At 43.5% G+C, this 17132-nt stretch overlaps 1 protein-coding gene and 1 pseudogene across 1 annotated transcript in view; one reads left to right on the forward strand and one right to left on the reverse strand.

The window, feature by feature from the left end:
* The window catches only part of LOC126214956 (C3 and PZP-like alpha-2-macroglobulin domain-containing protein 8), an 877403-nt gene that overhangs the window by 535171 nt on the left and 325100 nt on the right, over positions 1-17132 (reverse strand). Inside the window, exon 3 of the mRNA XM_049941592.1 lies at positions 5376-5569. Within this exon, the coding sequence (XP_049797549.1) occupies positions 5376-5569 (194 nt within the window). The remainder of the gene's footprint in view (positions 1-5375; positions 5570-17132) is intronic.
* LOC126215396 (5S ribosomal RNA) lies at positions 14536-14653 on the forward strand (annotated as a pseudogene).

A 17132-nucleotide genomic window follows, 5' to 3' on the forward strand; every position in this document is an offset into this window, starting at 1 on the left:
TAACGTCTGAGGTCATCAGTCGCCTAGAACTTAGAACTAATTAAACCTAAGGACATCACACACATCCATGCCCGAGGCAGGATTCGAACCTGCGACCGTAGCGGTCGCTCGGTTCCAGACTGTAGCGCCCAGAACCGCACGGCCACTCCGGCCGGCTAGAATCTTTGCTCTCCAAATTGGTAGGAAAAGTCAAGTTGGGTGCTACGTCACACATGTTAGGAATAAAGTGCGTTACAATACTTAGTGGTTGACTGTGGTACAACTGGTGTAGGAAAGAGTGGACGAAAGTTGAGACCACGTGTGCTCGACTGCTTTTTTTTTTTTTTTCTTCTTCTTTTGGTCCATACTACCACCTACGAAAGTTTGCCGTTGTAGTTGTTATTCATCCTCTATAAAGTAGACAGTATAAAGGACATTTCGCGATCCATTCTTCAGTACTGCTCGAGTCTTTGGGATCCCCACCAGATCGGGTTAAAGAATCACGTAAAAGCAATTCAAAGGCGCTGTGCTGGATTTGTTGCTTGTAGATTAGAGGAAGACAAGTGTATTACGGAAATGCTCCTTGAACTCCAATGGGAATCTGTGGAGGGAAAAAGTGAGCGTTGTAGCGGAACGCTATTGCAGATATTTACAGAATCGGCATTTACGGCAGACTACAGAACGATCCTACTGAAACCGACGTACATTAAGACAAGAGAAAAGAAATTGGGGTTCATACAGAGGCATATAATCAGTCTTCCCCTTGCTCCACTTGGAAGTGCAACAGTGGGCGCAATGACTTCGAGTGGTACAACGTACCCTCCTCCATGCTCCGTATGGTGGCTTGCACAGAATGTAGATGTCGATGTAGATGGAGGTTCCAGTCCTGATTCTTATTTAGGTTTTTCGTGATTTTCCCAAATAGCTTCAGGCAAATGGACAAGTTTACATGAATTTCGGCAGTAGCATTGTTCATCTATTTTTTTGCTGTGTCTCCCATTTCCAAATGTGGAGTACACTCTAAAACGAGAGCAGAATTCCAGGAGACGATTAGAACATTTATTGAGAGCTGCTATGATTGTCAGCGTAGGTTTAAATTAATTTTGGTAATAGTCTTGGTCCCAACACACACCCCCATGGACCATAGTCGTTACATTTGTTGTGCTCGTAGTTCACCCCTTAGTAATAAATGTGCTGCACCGTATTGGATGAGAGTAAAGTTCCATAGATGTTCAGATTTTTCTGTAAACAGATGTCATGATTATCAATTACACATATTATATCATCACACTGATTACATATGTCGGTCCATGTAAGTATGTAAATGTCTGTATTAATGAAGTTTGTTTTCTTTTCCTAATCCATAACACCACCACAGAATCTACTTTCTTGTGAAAGAGATCCATGGACGGATAAAACTACATCTAATTTAAATTTATTAAGAAAAGAACGTCCCTCTCTACCTCTACACTATTGTAACTGTGTTAATAAGAAAAACACCTCTAAAATACGGGAATGCGTAAATATACATAATTAATTACTTAATATAAGGATGAACTTGCCAATGCGAGTAATCGTGGCATATTGTGCAAACAATGTACTTATCTGCGAAAGAAGGGTGTGTGTAAATTCATTTACTACATAATTACCTATGTGTTTGAGGAACTGTCTAAATAAAGGACGTCGCATGTCAGCTTTCGGTAGAAATGAAACGAACTGTTTGTAGTAGACCAAATGGGAAGCCGTGCAGAATCGTTAACATCAACATGAGAGAGCTGTTTAATAAACATATGAAAGAATACATGAAAAATACTGTCAGTAAATAGAGAAGAAACGAAGTAAACACCACCTATATTGAAAGAGAAACAACTTCATAAAGTGTATTTCACTCGAGGGAAAATAAAAATAAATGCTGCATAAGGTACAAAAACTAACAAAGTATTTTAAAAAACAAACGTGTTCCATATGCATACACGAGATTTGTGAAAACTACAAATAAAGTCTTATGACACAGTGCTTCTGTGTTTCTTTTCTGTCACAGTCTCCTTTGAGTAATGGCTACACACAGTATAATGACATCAGAATTCCGCAACATCAGCACAGCAGTCCTCGAGGGATGACATAAGCATTTGGTAAGTTTTACACGCAAGTTGACATTAATGTTAGTCCTGACGTAAGCCCCTGTGATTTTGGTATGATTGCGTTTGTCTCATGCTGTGTATTTCATTGGTAATGGCAGTACACTTGTAAGGTGGTGTGGTCTCCTGACCTTCATTTCTTTCATATTCTGTCTGCACAATCGCACTCTGCACATCAAGACGCTTCATTCGAACCCAAACTCGATAAGGTAGAGTCAATTTTGTATGAATTCATGTAAGCGATATGCAAATGTAACAAGTAAATCGCAAGTGCGCACCGAGGTTGAAAAAAGTCGTGGCTGGTGTATACAACATGATGGCCACAGGAATTTTCTTTCTAAAGAGGAAACCAGCCCTCTGGGAAGACCGTCCCTTCAAAGGGCTGGGCCAAAAACATACCTACTTCGGCCGAAGCGACCACCCAGAGAGAAGAGTGAAGAGATCATGCACCCCGTGTCCGACTTAAAAGCAAATTCTGCTACATTGTGTGGGAGCGCCCTGAAGACGCATTTTTTCATGGACTGAATGCGTAGTTACGGAGTTCTCACAGGAGGACAGTATATGCCTAACAGAGATGCTACAGATTTGCACATTGGTCGACTTAAACGAAACGTCATTCTCCCGTTTAAAAGAGCAACGCTGATTGGCGGAATATTTCTGGTGCAAAGAGTCAGAGGTGTGAGGGAAGGCAGCGAATGATATACCCTTGCAACTTTTCCAGAAAAAGGGGCCGTTCAGTTGTCGCTCTTGGAGTGGTAACACGTAACAAGAGCGAGTGCACTCGTACGTGTACGCAAAGAGCGAGGAACAAAGTCTCTCCTCAGTACTTCACTGGGAGAGCACCTCTGCCGTAAGTGAATCGGAGTGACACTCTATATTAAGTTGCTTGCAATTAAGCGTTGTTCACGGTGTTGGCCACCATACTTATTGTGCGGCGTGAACATGGACAGTGTACTAGTTTAACGTCTGCAAGCGAGCATTGAGTGGCATCGCGGTGGACTGGTTATCTGACCGGTGTACCACACCAATAGTTAGACTAGGGGTGGATAGGAGTCCTTCTTCAAGGTGTAGGGAGAGTTTGATTGGCAAAGGTCAATCCAGATAGAAAGAGATAGTTGTGTTATTTGTCAGCAGTGAGGGACACAGGCAGTTGTTGTCGCAGCTCATGGTATTGTGCGCTACAGCGTATGCGAGCCCCATCTGTCCTCCCTAACAGTACACTCCATTACATTTCTCACGCGACAGCCTTGACTGTACCTAGAAAACTTATTCAAGTTGTGTAGGTGTGGCTCTCAGCCATCTGCTGAGTAAATAACATTCTTAAAGAAAAGGCAGAAAAGAACCTTTCCATAAAATAATAGCATTCGTATCCATTAGAGGCAATCTACTGAACCGGGAAAATTATTATTATTTTATAAGAAAAAGTTTCACTTGATTTCTCAGAATTTTTTGTAATACATAATATTTTTCGTTCGTTTAATGTTTTACTTACACTAACTAGCAATACTCCTGTACCCAACCATTCCACTAGTTACGTAAGAATATACAGAATAATTTTGTGTCTTTTCCTTACAGCGGACGATTCCGGACGATATTTGTTGCTGAATGTTTTTAAAGCAGGTCTTGTTGGTACATTAGGAGCGTCTGTCTGACTTCTGTAGTACTGTGGGGTGGAAATTCTTTCTTGCAGAAGCCGAAGGGTACTTGTTGGATCAACCCATTGTGAAACTTGACAAAATAAAACCCACACACTCACACTCTATAAGACGAAACGGTAATTCCAAAGGTGATCAGTCTATACAAACTGATATCAAGATCACCAGCTAGAGGTTACATGCATGTAGCTTATACCATTAGTTACATTTACACCCCTGTGAACCTGTTATTGCTGTTTCCCGCCAAATCCCAGGAAATGGCCAGGTCGCTGATTGCGAGATGATTATATGGCAAGTTTTGGCAGTAGTACTGTCGATTTATTTATTGCCGTAAGATGCAGTACACTCTAAAACGAGAGTAGAATTCCAGGAGATGATCAGAACATTCATAGAGAGATGTCATGATTGTCTGCTTAGGTTTACATTCATGTTGACAGTAGTCTTGGTCCCAACACACACCCCTGAGGAGGCAGTTACATTTGTTTCACTCTTAGTTCATCCACCGGTAATGAATGACCTGCCTTCAAAGAGCGTAGAACTCCAAGAGAATTGCTCGAAATCGGAGAAACAAACAAAGAGTCCAGAACACCAACCAGACACAACCAAGGATCCCCCAGGTGAATACCGTTAACTACATAAACTACGAAAACTTAGAAGCTAACCTACGGCTTAGCAGACTAGAAAACAAGGACATATTTCAAACAGCTCTTCGCTATGTAATACGAACTAAGCATGAAGACGGGGATAAAAATCTGCTTCCCAATTACAGAAGAAACTGTCAGGATGATATTAAGAATTGAAAATTGTGGGGCAACCACTGTTGTTTTTCACTTGGGATCCTCCAGTGAGTGACAGACCTACACGTTAGAATAAGTGATTATTTGACCTGTCGCTCTAATGAAGTAGGCGAGTGTCAGCAATATGTCTTGTGGGCTTATTGTGGCGTCTTTATCTTCTGCTGTTAGGTCAGACGATAGAAATGCCACTTACATACTTAGAGTAGCAGATTGACGGTGACCAGCTGTCACACACATTTATTAAAATAATAAAAAGCATAGACATTACGTAACTTGATTCTGGATGCTGTTTACAATTGAGAATCTGAAGTTCCTTTGGTCTTGGTATGTTAATCTTATTCTTGCACATCTCTGATACTTGACAAAGTGTCTATACATTTATCTTCATGGCTACGTACAGGAATATGATAATCTTCTTAGGTGCAGACTGAAACGTGACTATAGACTGGTACAGACTAGTGTAGACTGGTACAGACTGGTGCAGACAAATGCAGACTCCTGATCGGAGGTCTGTACACTCGTTATAATATCTCACGCATTCACGTATCACTGCGCGCGTGTGATCTGCGAGAAGAAAAGGTTCTACATTAGCAGCAATCTCACTGGCTGTGTGAGATATTAATACGCGGATCGGCAGAAGCTGAATTTGGTCCGTCTCTAAGGCAGCGCCATCTCGTAGTGTGGAGACGGTCGAGCGCTGCGCCTGCACTGTTGTGCTTAGCGGGGCACACTCTAGTGGGAGAGTTGTGTACGAACTGACTACATGGAACTATGTACGCAACAGTAAGATACCCTGAGAGGCCTACCTTGCACCAGGGCAGAGCTCCTGGAGATGATGGGCCGGTCGGCGTCGGCCTCGTCGCCGCCAGACGCCGCCAAGAGGTGCAGGGTCACATTGAGGGGGGGCCGAGGGGGACGGCGCGGCCCCCCACTGAGGGTGACCAGCACGGCCGTGGCGCCCCCTGCCACCGCCGTCCGCGGACTCACCACCGTCACAGACCTGCAACATCACAAGCAGCCACAAAAAATTTACTCCACCCAGACACAAGCAAGAGAGGTAGTTGAACAAAGGATTGTAATGTCCCCAAGGATTGTAATGTCTACCACGCACCAATTAATCATTTTCAATCAAACCATCCACATTCATTCACTTTAGAAAAGTTATCTGATCTGATTTTCTCGTAATACAGGGTGTTACAAAAAGTTACTGCCAAACTTTCAGGAAACATTCCTCACACACAAAGAAAGAAAATATGTTATGTGGATATGTGTCCGGAAACGCTTACTTTCCATGTTAGAGCTCATTTTATTACTTCTCTTCAAATCACATTAATCATGGAATGGAAACACACAGCAACAGAACGTACCAGCGTGACTTCAAACACTTTGTTACAGGAAATGTCCAAAATGTCCTCCGTTAGCGAGGATACGTGCATCCACCCTCTGTCGCGTGGAATCCCTGATGCGCTGATGCAGCCCTGGAGAATGGCGTATTGTATCACAGCCATCCACAATACGAGCACGAAGAGTCCCTACATTTGGTACCGGGGTTGCGTAGACAAGAGCTTTCAAATGCCCCCATGAATGAAAGTCAAGAGGGTTGAGGTCAGGAGAGCGTGGAGGCCATGTAATTGGTCCGCCTCTACCAATCCATCGGTCACCGAATCTGTTGTTGAGAAGCGCATGAACACTTCAACTGAAATGTGCAGGAGCTACATCGTGCATGAACCACACGTTGTGTCGTACTTGTAAAGGCACATGTTCTAACAGCACAGGTAGAGTATCCCGCATGAAATCATGATAACGTGCTCCATTGATCGTAGGTGGAAGAGCATGGGGCCCAATCGAGACATCACCAACAATGCCTGCCCAAACGTTCACAGAAAATCTGTGTTGATGACGTGATTGCACAATTGCGTGCGGATTCTCGTCAGCCAAAACATGTTGATTGTGAAAATTTACTATTTGATCACGTTGGAATGAAGCCTCATCCGTAAAGAGAACATTTGCACTGAAATGAGGACTGACACATTGTTGGATGAACCATTCGCAGAAGTGTACCCGTGGAGGCCAGTCAGCTGCTGATAGTGCCTGCACACGCTGTACATGGTACGGAAACAACTGGTTCTCCCGTAGCACTCTCCATACAGTGACGTGGTCAACGTTACCTTGTACAGCAGCAACTTCTCTGACGCTGACATTAGGGTTATCGTCAACTGCACGAAGAATTGCCTCGTCCATTGCAGGTGTCCTCGTCGTTCTAGGTCTTCCCCAGTCGCGAGTCATAGGCTGGAATGTTCCGTGCTCCCTAAGACGCCGATCAATTGCTTCGAACGTCTTCCTGTCGGGACACCTTCGTTCTGGAAATCTGTCTCGATACAAACGTACCGCCCACGTCTATTGCCCCGTGCTAATCCGTACATAAAATGGGCATCTGCCAACTCCGCATTTGTAAACATTGCACTGACTGCAAAACCACGTTCGTGATGAACATTAACCTGTTGATGCTACGTACTGATGTGCTTGATGCTAGTACTGTAGAGCAATGAGTCGCATGTCAACACAAGCACCGAAGTCAACATTACCGTCCTTCAATTGGGCCAACTGGCGGTGAATCGGGGAAGTACAGTACATACTGACGAAACTAAAACGAGCTCTAACATGGAAATTAAGCGTTTCCGGACGCATGTCCACATAACATATTTTCTTTATTTGTGTTTGAGGAATGTTTCCTGAAAGTTTGGCCGTACCTTTTTGTAACACCCTGTATATGCGGCGACAGCTCGTCGACGCCAAAGTATTTTCTAGTGCATTTATTCTTTGAAATAACAGAGATGCATATATGCATTCTCCATGGTTGTTAGAGTGGTAACTAGGACAGCTTCTGGAGTATTTGTTGAGGGGATTGACGTGTTTCTGAGAGATACATATTCTGCTTTTCTTCTCGCTAAAGCGAGCCAGTCAACATTTGTGCCGCTAGCGGTTTGTTTTGAAGAGAAAGAGATTGTAAAAGGAAAATAATTAAGGCGTGGAATCACCGGAGATCTGGACATGTAATGGAGATGGATTTAATACACGATTTCCTCCCTAAATAAGGTTTGATTTTTTTGTTCTGGAGTGAATGAACGAATGAGTTTTTTTCTGAATCATTTGTTGATCACTTTGACCCTGTAATTAGTGGGGAAGTTTCAGCTGTGTCGAAGAGAGCCTGCAATCACTGAGTCTGCGTTAAATCGTCCAAAAAGGCTTCGTACACATCTGGAATTCGCAATCTTTCGTAAAAGGAACAAATTGTCCAAACGATTGATTCTCCCGACTGACTGCAGTGTTTAACCGTAATAACAAATGTAAAGATCACTTACAGCAAGCCAGCCGCTGATTACCAAGACGAAGGACTCCACCAAAGATTCTATTTGGCTGATTCTTTTTATCACTATATCACGTAATGAAATTTTATATTAAAAACTATACATAGATAAATGAGAGAAATAGAGAGAGCGAATGAAAATGGTGATAATACTAATAATCCTCCATTAGTCAAATTTTTCGCCTGTTTTATCACGGATCAGCCAAGAACTGGGAGGGCCTTACTTTACTGTATAGACTTGTGTGTGAAGGTGAACGGATCTTAAAGACAACAGATACACGTCTATAGAGACAAGACATTACACAGAGACAGCGGATAGCTGCATTCATCATCTATTCTTAGATTAAAGAGACGGCAACTTATTATCCGAACATTTAAAATGTTAAAGGATGATCGGGATTCAACGTGCCGTCGACATCAAGAGAGGTAGACTGAGATCGGCTGTGACGTTCTGAAAAGAACGATACAACATTCGTTTTAAATAACGTGGGGTAACTACAGAAAATGATGCATTTGGTTGCTTAAACAATGCCTTTTGCAAAAACATGTTTTCCCATTGTTTTTATTCTCCACCAAAACCTGCCTGTCCGCAGATTGTGGTCTCGTAGTAGCGTTATCGCTTCCCGCGCACGGGGACCTGGGTTCGATTCCCGGCGGGACCAGGGATTTTCCTTACCTCGAGATGACTGAGATAGAGCAACTCAGCACTAATTACGGACGACCAGCGTAAACTGACGAAATTATTTTCGCTCCGATTGTTACAAGCAACTGGAGAAACTCACAGGAGATTGCTAATGAGTCCTCGGCTTTTGCCAGTTAAAACTGGTCTAGATTAATTCTGATGCTTTGAGATCAAATCTTGTTCTTTACTTTGTGTGTGATAGTAATTGCGTAGCTGTAACATTTCTTTTTATTTTTCTGTGCAAGACTGAAGTGAACACGTTTTTTTCTAAATAATAGGATCACGGCCAAAGAAATTTATGTCTGGCGCATTGGTTGACATTGGTTCGTAGCTACCTTTCCTACTCCACTTTCCCTGTTAAAACAGGGCGTCTCAGCACTGAAGATGAACGCACATTTTCACACCACAGCAGAGCATTTTCTTTCTCGCAGTCGATTTTAAGTGAAGACTGAATATTATTCTTTAAAGAAATTTACAACTTGAATGATACTAAATATGTAATGCGAAGGTCCAGTGGTCAAGGATTTTTTAGATTCATTAATTATAAATGACATTTCCTAGCACACTGGTCAAGTATTTTATTAGAATTGTTTATATATGATATTTCCTCTTTATAGGTTATACATGGTATCCATTTATTAATATGGAACCCGTGCCCGTCCGAATGCTTGTTCGAGTAACGTGAAAAAACCGAACGTAAATCCTTCAAGAACTTTTCGAGATCTTTGGAAACAACTTTACTCCTCTATACATTATACACATATATTTATACTTGACCCATCTATACATTATATGCGTATAAGTACACAGGGTGAAAAATATTTAAACCGACAAACTCTGGGAGGTTGTAGGGGACATCAAAACAAATTATTTTTCCCTAACGTCATTTTTTCCTATGAGGAGTATTTAAACCGGTAGAGGAAGATTTCTCTGATGACAAATTAATTAAACAACAAAAAAGTCCAGAGGGGAGATACCTGGGGATCGAGCAGGCCATTGTACAGGACCACCTCCGCCAATCCACGTTTCTGGGAACCGTTGGTCCAGGAATCGACGCACACGACTGAAATGTGCTGGCACCCCGTCATGTTGGAACCACATGCGTTGTCTTGTAGGGAGCGGGACGTCTTCTAGTAATTCTGGCAGTGCTCTGGCGAGAAAATTGTAATAGTGCCTGCCATTTAATGCCTCTTTAGCAGATACGGCCCAATTAAACAGTCCCCAACAACACCGACCCATACATTAACCAAGAACCGCACTTGAGCGCTAGTAACTGTGGCATGTGGGTTATCCTCACTCCACACATGCGAATGATCCATGGTGAAGACTCCATCACGCCCGAACGTTGCTTCATCGGTAAACAACACAGAGGATGGAAATGTAGGATGCATTTCACGCTGTTCCAGGTACCACTGCGAAAACTGTGCTCTGGGTGGATAATCAATTGGTTCCAGGTTGAAATGGACGTAACAATTGCTCTAGAAGGACTGTTCTTACATTCATCTGATTCGTCCCCATGTTACCTGCAATTGCACGAGTGTTGATTGAAGGATCCCGCTCCACATGCTGCAAGACAGCTTCCTCAAATTGCAGCGTTCTTACCGTGCGACGGCGTCCCTGTCCAGGTAATCTGGTAAATGACCCGGTCTCACGCAGACGTTGGTACCCAGCAGCAAAGGTGCGGATACGGCGATTAGGATATCGTTGTTGACAAACACGCTATGCAGCTCGTCCGTTGTGGTGCGCTACGTAGTACCCACCACCCATATCAGTGTACTCACTCCAGGTGTATCGCTCCATTAGTAAACAGAGACAATGCACTACTACACTGGTGGACAGCAGCTGCCTACAACTGAAGAGCGTAATGGGTGTACATTTAAGATCGAGAGACAAAGGAACAACCAAACGAATGAAGACACAGTAGTCCTTCACCTTCAAAGAAGCGCAAAACACGAAGATCAGAAGACAGGTGGTTCGCATCCGAGTTTTCAGATAAATTGGTATCGTGACTTGACGAAACACCTTTCGTCGAGCGATAACTGTGGGTTCTTTAACTGCTCTGGAAGGATGCTCATCAAACTACAGCACATGAAACATTAGTTCCCTTTATTTCATAAATAAATAAAATATTTACTTCACTTTGACACAGTTCTTCGCCACAGGAATGCCTCATAATACGAGGGTGAGTCAAATGAAAAGCTTAAATTTGTAATAACAAATCGGAATTTCGCGCCGTTATCCTGTAAGTTGGTAAGCGTGCTACAAACATCGTGCAGAATGGCCTGTAGGTGGCAGCATAGTGCAGATGCACACATACTGTCGCAGTATCAGTATAAAGATGGCCGCCCCACTTGCGACTTGCATCAGGGAAGAACAGCGTTCTGTTATTCAGTTTTTGCCTAGTGAAGGTGTGAAACCTATTGAAATTCGTCGACGACTGAAGGTTCAGTACGGTGATGCATGTTTGTCACAGCAGCAAGTCTACGAATGGAGTAGGAAGCTCGCAAATGGTGTGACTTCAGTGGAAGGTGCTCCTCGTCCAGGTCAGGCACAACGAGTTGTGACTCCACAGAATATTGCAGCAGTTGAAGCCGTAGTGAAGCAAAACCGCCGAGAAACACTGAATGACATTGCATCATGTTTACAGATTAGTCATGATGTGCTCCAGTTTCACAAAGTGTTTGCAAGATGGGTGCCACGGCAGGTGACTCCTGAAATGAGAGAACGACGTGTCGATGCTTGTGAAGAACTTCTTCGGCGCTTTGAACGAGAAGGTGATGGCTTCTTTGCAAGAATCGTTACTGGGGACGAAACCTGGGTTGACTTCCACCAACCGGAAACGAAGAGAGCGAGCAACGAATGGCGCCATTCCCCATCAACAAAACCAAAAAAAGTTTTGATCAAAACCATAAGCAGGGAAAGTTATGCTGACTCTCTTTTGGGACGATAAAGGCGTCATTTCGTAGCATTACTTGCCTAGAGGGACCACTGTCACCAGTGCATCACAAACAGATCTCCTAAAAATTCATCTGCGGTATGCAATCAAATCAAAGCGACGTGGATTGTTGTCAGCAGGCGTCCTTTTGCAACATGACAATGCAAGGCACCACGCTGCCAGTACAACAGTTGCAACAATCACAGAGCTGCATTTCGAGTGTCTTCCTCATCCACCATACTCACCAGACCTTGCCCCAAGTCATTTACATAGGTTTGGACCACTCAAAGCTTGATTGGTTGCGCGGACTACAAAAATAATATTTTTCTAAAGGAATTTATGCAGATTGTAAGCGCTGGAGGACTTGGTTGGTTGGTTGTTTGGGGGAAGAGACCAAACAGCGAGGTTATCGGTCTCATATGGTTAGGGAAGGATGGGGAAAGAAGTCGGCCGTGCCCTTTCAAAGGAACCATCCCGGCATTTGCCTGGAGCGATTTAGGGAAATCACGGAAAACCTAAATCAGGATGGCCGGACGCGGGATTGAACCGTCGTCCTTCCGAATGCGAGTCCAGTGTGCTAACCACTGCGCCACCTCGCTCGGTGCTGGAGGACTTACATTGAGCGGGGAGATTATGTTGAAAAGTGATACAGCTTTGTACCACTTCTGCACAATAAATAATATTTAAAAAAAATATTTAAGGTTTTCATTTGACTTACCCTCGTATACAATTGTCACTATGAAAGCGTCACCTGATGCATGGCTTAACAAACTGTTCTCTTTCAGTACAAAATCCAGCGTTTACGATCGTACGTTTCATCAGGAACTTTAACTGTCACTGTCCTACACGATCATGATTGGCTGGTTTGTTTGAGGGAGGGGACCAGACAGAGAGGTCATCGGTCCCATTGGATTAGGGAAGGATGGGGAAGGAAATCTGCCGTGCCCTTCCAAAGGAATCGTCCCGGCATTTGCCTGAAACGATTTTGGGAAATCACGTAAAACCTTAATCATCATGGCCGGACTCGGGTCTGGACAGTCATCCTCCAAACTGTGGGTCCAGTGTGCTAACCACTGCGCCACCTCGCTCGATATACACGATCATGTTGACTGCTGTAGCTGAGTCAACAGCTTGGCTGGACTCCAGGACGCTCAACAAAATGTAGAGCTCAGCGTGAGGACGCAGCTGTGCTGAGATAGAGGCGTGCTCCTCTGGAGTGTCTCCATTTGATTTCTGCGGACTCCAGTAAACTGTCTCTAGTGTTCGTGATTCCGATGCTGCAGCTGGGATCCTACGTGTTGACCACATACACAATATGGTGAAACCATGGCGAAAAGTACTATGTTAAACATCTGGATGAACTGAAGCTACAATTGGTCTTGTTTCTGCAAGAGTACGAGAGGGTGGAGATCTCTTCTGAACAGCACGTTGCAAGGCATCTCAGATATGCTCACCAGTGTTCATGCCTGGTGAGTGTGGTGGTTAGCGGAAGTGTTTAAACTCAGGAGAGTGTTCTTGGGGCCACTCTGTAGCAAATCTGGATGTGTGTGATGTCGCATTGTCCTGCTGGAATTGATCAAGTCCGTCGTAATGCACAATGCATAAGAATAGATGGTGGTGATCAGATAGGACGCTTACGTACGTGTCACCTGTCAGAGTCGTATTTAGATGTATCAGGGGTCCCATATCACTCCAACGGCACGCGCCCGACACCATTACAGAGCCTCCACCAGCTTGAGAGATCCCCAGCTAACATTCAGGGTCAATGGATTCGTGATGTCGTCTCCATACCCGTACACGTCCATCCGCTCGATAAAATTTGAAATGAGGTTCGACCGACTAACAAGGGGAAGGCCTCAGGCACGGCCAACCGATTCAGCTCAAATTTGGCAGGTCGCTTGTGTACAACCTAAAACGAAGGTATCTAAGATATTTTGGGTCAACACCCCCGCAATTTTAAGAAATCGCCCCTAAAGGTTATGACTAGCAATCGACTCAAAATTGGCGGGATCGATAGATAATTGTAAATAGAACATTTTTCATCATAAGGTATAGGGTCCGAAAATGCATACTTTTCCAGAAATTGAGGTAAGAAACTTTTACAACTGCTGCTTCTGTACCCACATGGTCCGTTTTCGCCGACAGTACCGATAGCGCAACGGCCAAGGTAACTGGCTGGGACTCGGAGAACCCGGGTTAGAAACTCGAAGAAACCTAGCGGATGTTGTTCTTTTCGTTAGTATTTTTCCATATCTCAACTGACAGGGATAGGAGGTTTAATAAGGTAAGTATTTTTATCATTCCTTATTGATTTACTTACCTTATTAACCCTCCTATCCCTGTCAGTTGAGATATGGAAAAATACAAACGACAAGAATAACATCCGCTACATTTCTTCGAGATCCGAACCCGGGTTTTCCGATTCCCAGCCGATTCCTTGGCCATTACGCTATTGGCCCTGACGGCGAAAGGCGTTTACCGTGTGGGTACAGAAGCGGCAGTTGTAAAAGTTTCTTTCTGCGATTTCGGGAACATTTTGCATTTGCGGACCCCATACCTGATGATGAAAAATTCTCTATTTACAATTATCTATCGATCCCTCCAATTTTGAGTCAATTGCTCGTCATAACCTTTAGGGGTGATTTTCTCAAAATTTAGGGAGTGTTGACCCAAAATATCTTAGATACCTTCGTTTTAGGTTGTACACAAGCGACCTGCCAAGTTTGAGCCGAATCGGTTGGCCGTGTCTGAGGCCTTCCCCTTGTAAGTAACATGTTTCCAGTCATCAACAGTCCAATGTCGGTGTTGACGGGCCCAGGCGAGACGTAAATCTGTGTGCCGTGCAGTCATCAAGGGTACACGAGTGGGCCTTCGGCTCCAAAAACCCACACAGATAATGTGTCGTCGAATGGTTCGCACACTGTAACTTGTTGATGGCCCAACACTGAAATCTGCAGCAATCTGCGAAAGGGTTGCACTGTGGCCAACGGCCTTGCCGCAGTGGCAACATCGGTTCCCGTCAGATCACCCAATTTAAGCGCTGTCGGGCTGGGCTAGTACTTGGATGGGTGACCGTCCGGTATGCCAAGCGCTGTTGGCAAGTGGAGTGCGCTCAGCCCTTGTGAGGAAAACTGAGGAGCTACTGGATTGAAAAGTTGCGGCTCGGGTCTCAGAAACTGACATACGGCTGGGAGAGCGGTGTGCTGACCAGATGCGCCTCTATATCCGCATACAGTGATGCTTATGAGTGAGGATGACACGGCAGCCGGTCGGTACCGTTGGGCCTTCATGTCCTGTTCGGGAGGAGTTTAGTTTTGTTTTTGCACTTCTGTGACGTTGAGCGATTCTCTTCAGACGACGTTGGTCCCTTTCTTGAGGATCTTTTCCCGGCCGCAGCGATGTCGGAGATTTGGTGTTTTACCGGATTCCTGATATTCACGGTACATTCGTGAAATCGTCGTATGGGCAAATCCCTACTTCATCGCTACCTCGGAGATGCTGTGTCCAATCGCTCGTGCGCCGACTACAACACCTCGTTAAAACTCACTTAAATCTTGATAACCTGCCATTGTAGCAGCAGTAACCCATCTCACAACCGCACCAAGACACTTATTGTCTTATATAGGCATTGGCGGCCGCACGGTCATAAACTGCCTGTTTAGATATCTCAGTATATGAATACGCAAGTCTGTTCCACTATCTTTGGAGGTTCAGTACTAAAAACCTTCCTCGTCATTCGAAATAGTTAAAGAAAAAGAACGCTGGAAACATTACCCAATCGCTTGATATTTCTCTACCATTCCTACGAAATAATTAAAGGGGAAAGAAGCCATAGCAACAGGAATAAATTAAAAATTTAATAATTCTTTCATAGTTTTTAATGAAATAGAAACGAGCTTGCCTGCTGCCTACGTCTACATAATTTGCCTTTATCTGCTTGTAGCCCTTAGAAACGGACAGCGCAACACAAAAAATCAAGCTCTCCAAATTATGACCTATTTGCAGTGACTATTCGTAATGCGCTAATAGTGGTATGACAGTCGATCACAAAGTGTTTTTTCACAGAGATTTATAAAATTCGGATCAGTAGGAGAATACGGGTGAATATTTTGTAGTTTTCAACCCTCCATTACGTTTCGAGGAAATCGGCGATAGTTGGACGGTCTAAGCTTACTTTTATTTGCCTATTTTATTTGGTATTTTGATTCTGTGAATCTTGAAACGTATGATGCGAAAGGCTGAGAGAGTCACAGAATCTTTCAGTCTTTGTGCGATGTCTACATTTATAGCAACAATCAACCGAGAATCAGTTATTTCAGAAACATATTATTGTGAGCGGTTTTAACAGTTGGGTTGAACTGGAGACGAAAATAACCGATGTAATAAAAAACTGGTTGTTTCAGCGCTACTCGCTATCCCTACTTCAGATAACTGTGTGCGAGTTACAACAGGTCAGTAATCTATAGCAACTATGCGAGGATAGCTGTAGTATATTCTTAGATTCATTACTTCATACTGATTCTTCAAATTTTCTGCTTTGTTTTGCGCGAAACGGTTCAGTCTACCTTCATCATCTACACTTACATCTACGTGGATACTCTGCAAATCACATTCCAGTACCTGGCAGAGGGTTCATCGTTACCTTTACAATTCAATATTATTCCAATCTCGGAAAGAATGAACACCTATATCTTTCCGTACGAGCTCTGAATTCCCTTATTTTAACGTGGTGATCGTTCCTCCCTATGTAGGTCAGTGTCAACAAAATACTTTCGCATTCGATGGAGAAAGTTGATGATTGGAATTTCGTGAGAAGATTCCGTCGCAACGAAAAACGCCTTTCTTTTAATGATTTCCAGCCCAAATCCTGTATCATTTCTGTGACACTCTCTCCCATATTTAGCGATAATACAAAACGTGATGCCATTCTTTGAACTTTTTCGATGTACTCCGTCAGTCCTATCTGATAAGAATCCCACACCGCTCAGCAGTATTCTAAAAGTGGACGGACAAGCGTAGTGTAGACAGTCTCCTTAGTAGATCTGTTACATTTTCTAAGTGTCCTGCCAATAAAACGCAGTCTTTGGTTAGCCTTCCCTACAACATTTTCTATGTGTTCTTTCCAATTTAAGTTGTTCGTAATTGTAATACCGAGGTATTTAGTTGAATTTACGACTTTTAGATTAGACTGATTTATCGTGTAACCGAAGTTTAACGAGTTCCTTTTAGCACTCATGTGGATGACCTCACACTTTTCGTTATTTAGGGTTAACTACCACTTTTCGCACCATTCAGATATTTTTTCTAAATCGTTTACACTTGGCATCTCTCACCATTTCCCTGACGCCGTCCTGTAGGTCAAACTGAGCTGTAAACACCCATGACGCTGTTCTTTGTATGCGTTCACCCTACTTTCTGTTAGTCTTGATTGGTGTGGGTGCTATGCCCTAAAGCAACAATCTAGGATAGGTTACACGAAAGTTTTGTAAGCAAACTGCTTTTGAAACTACCTGTTACAGCAAAGTATTAGTATCAGTTGACTGATTCCAATTGACTCATTTCATTTTATTATGTAATAA

This window comes from Schistocerca nitens, chromosome 12, assembly GCF_023898315.1.
Source record: "Schistocerca nitens isolate TAMUIC-IGC-003100 chromosome 12, iqSchNite1.1, whole genome shotgun sequence".
Taxonomy (NCBI): domain Eukaryota; kingdom Metazoa; phylum Arthropoda; class Insecta; order Orthoptera; family Acrididae; genus Schistocerca; species Schistocerca nitens.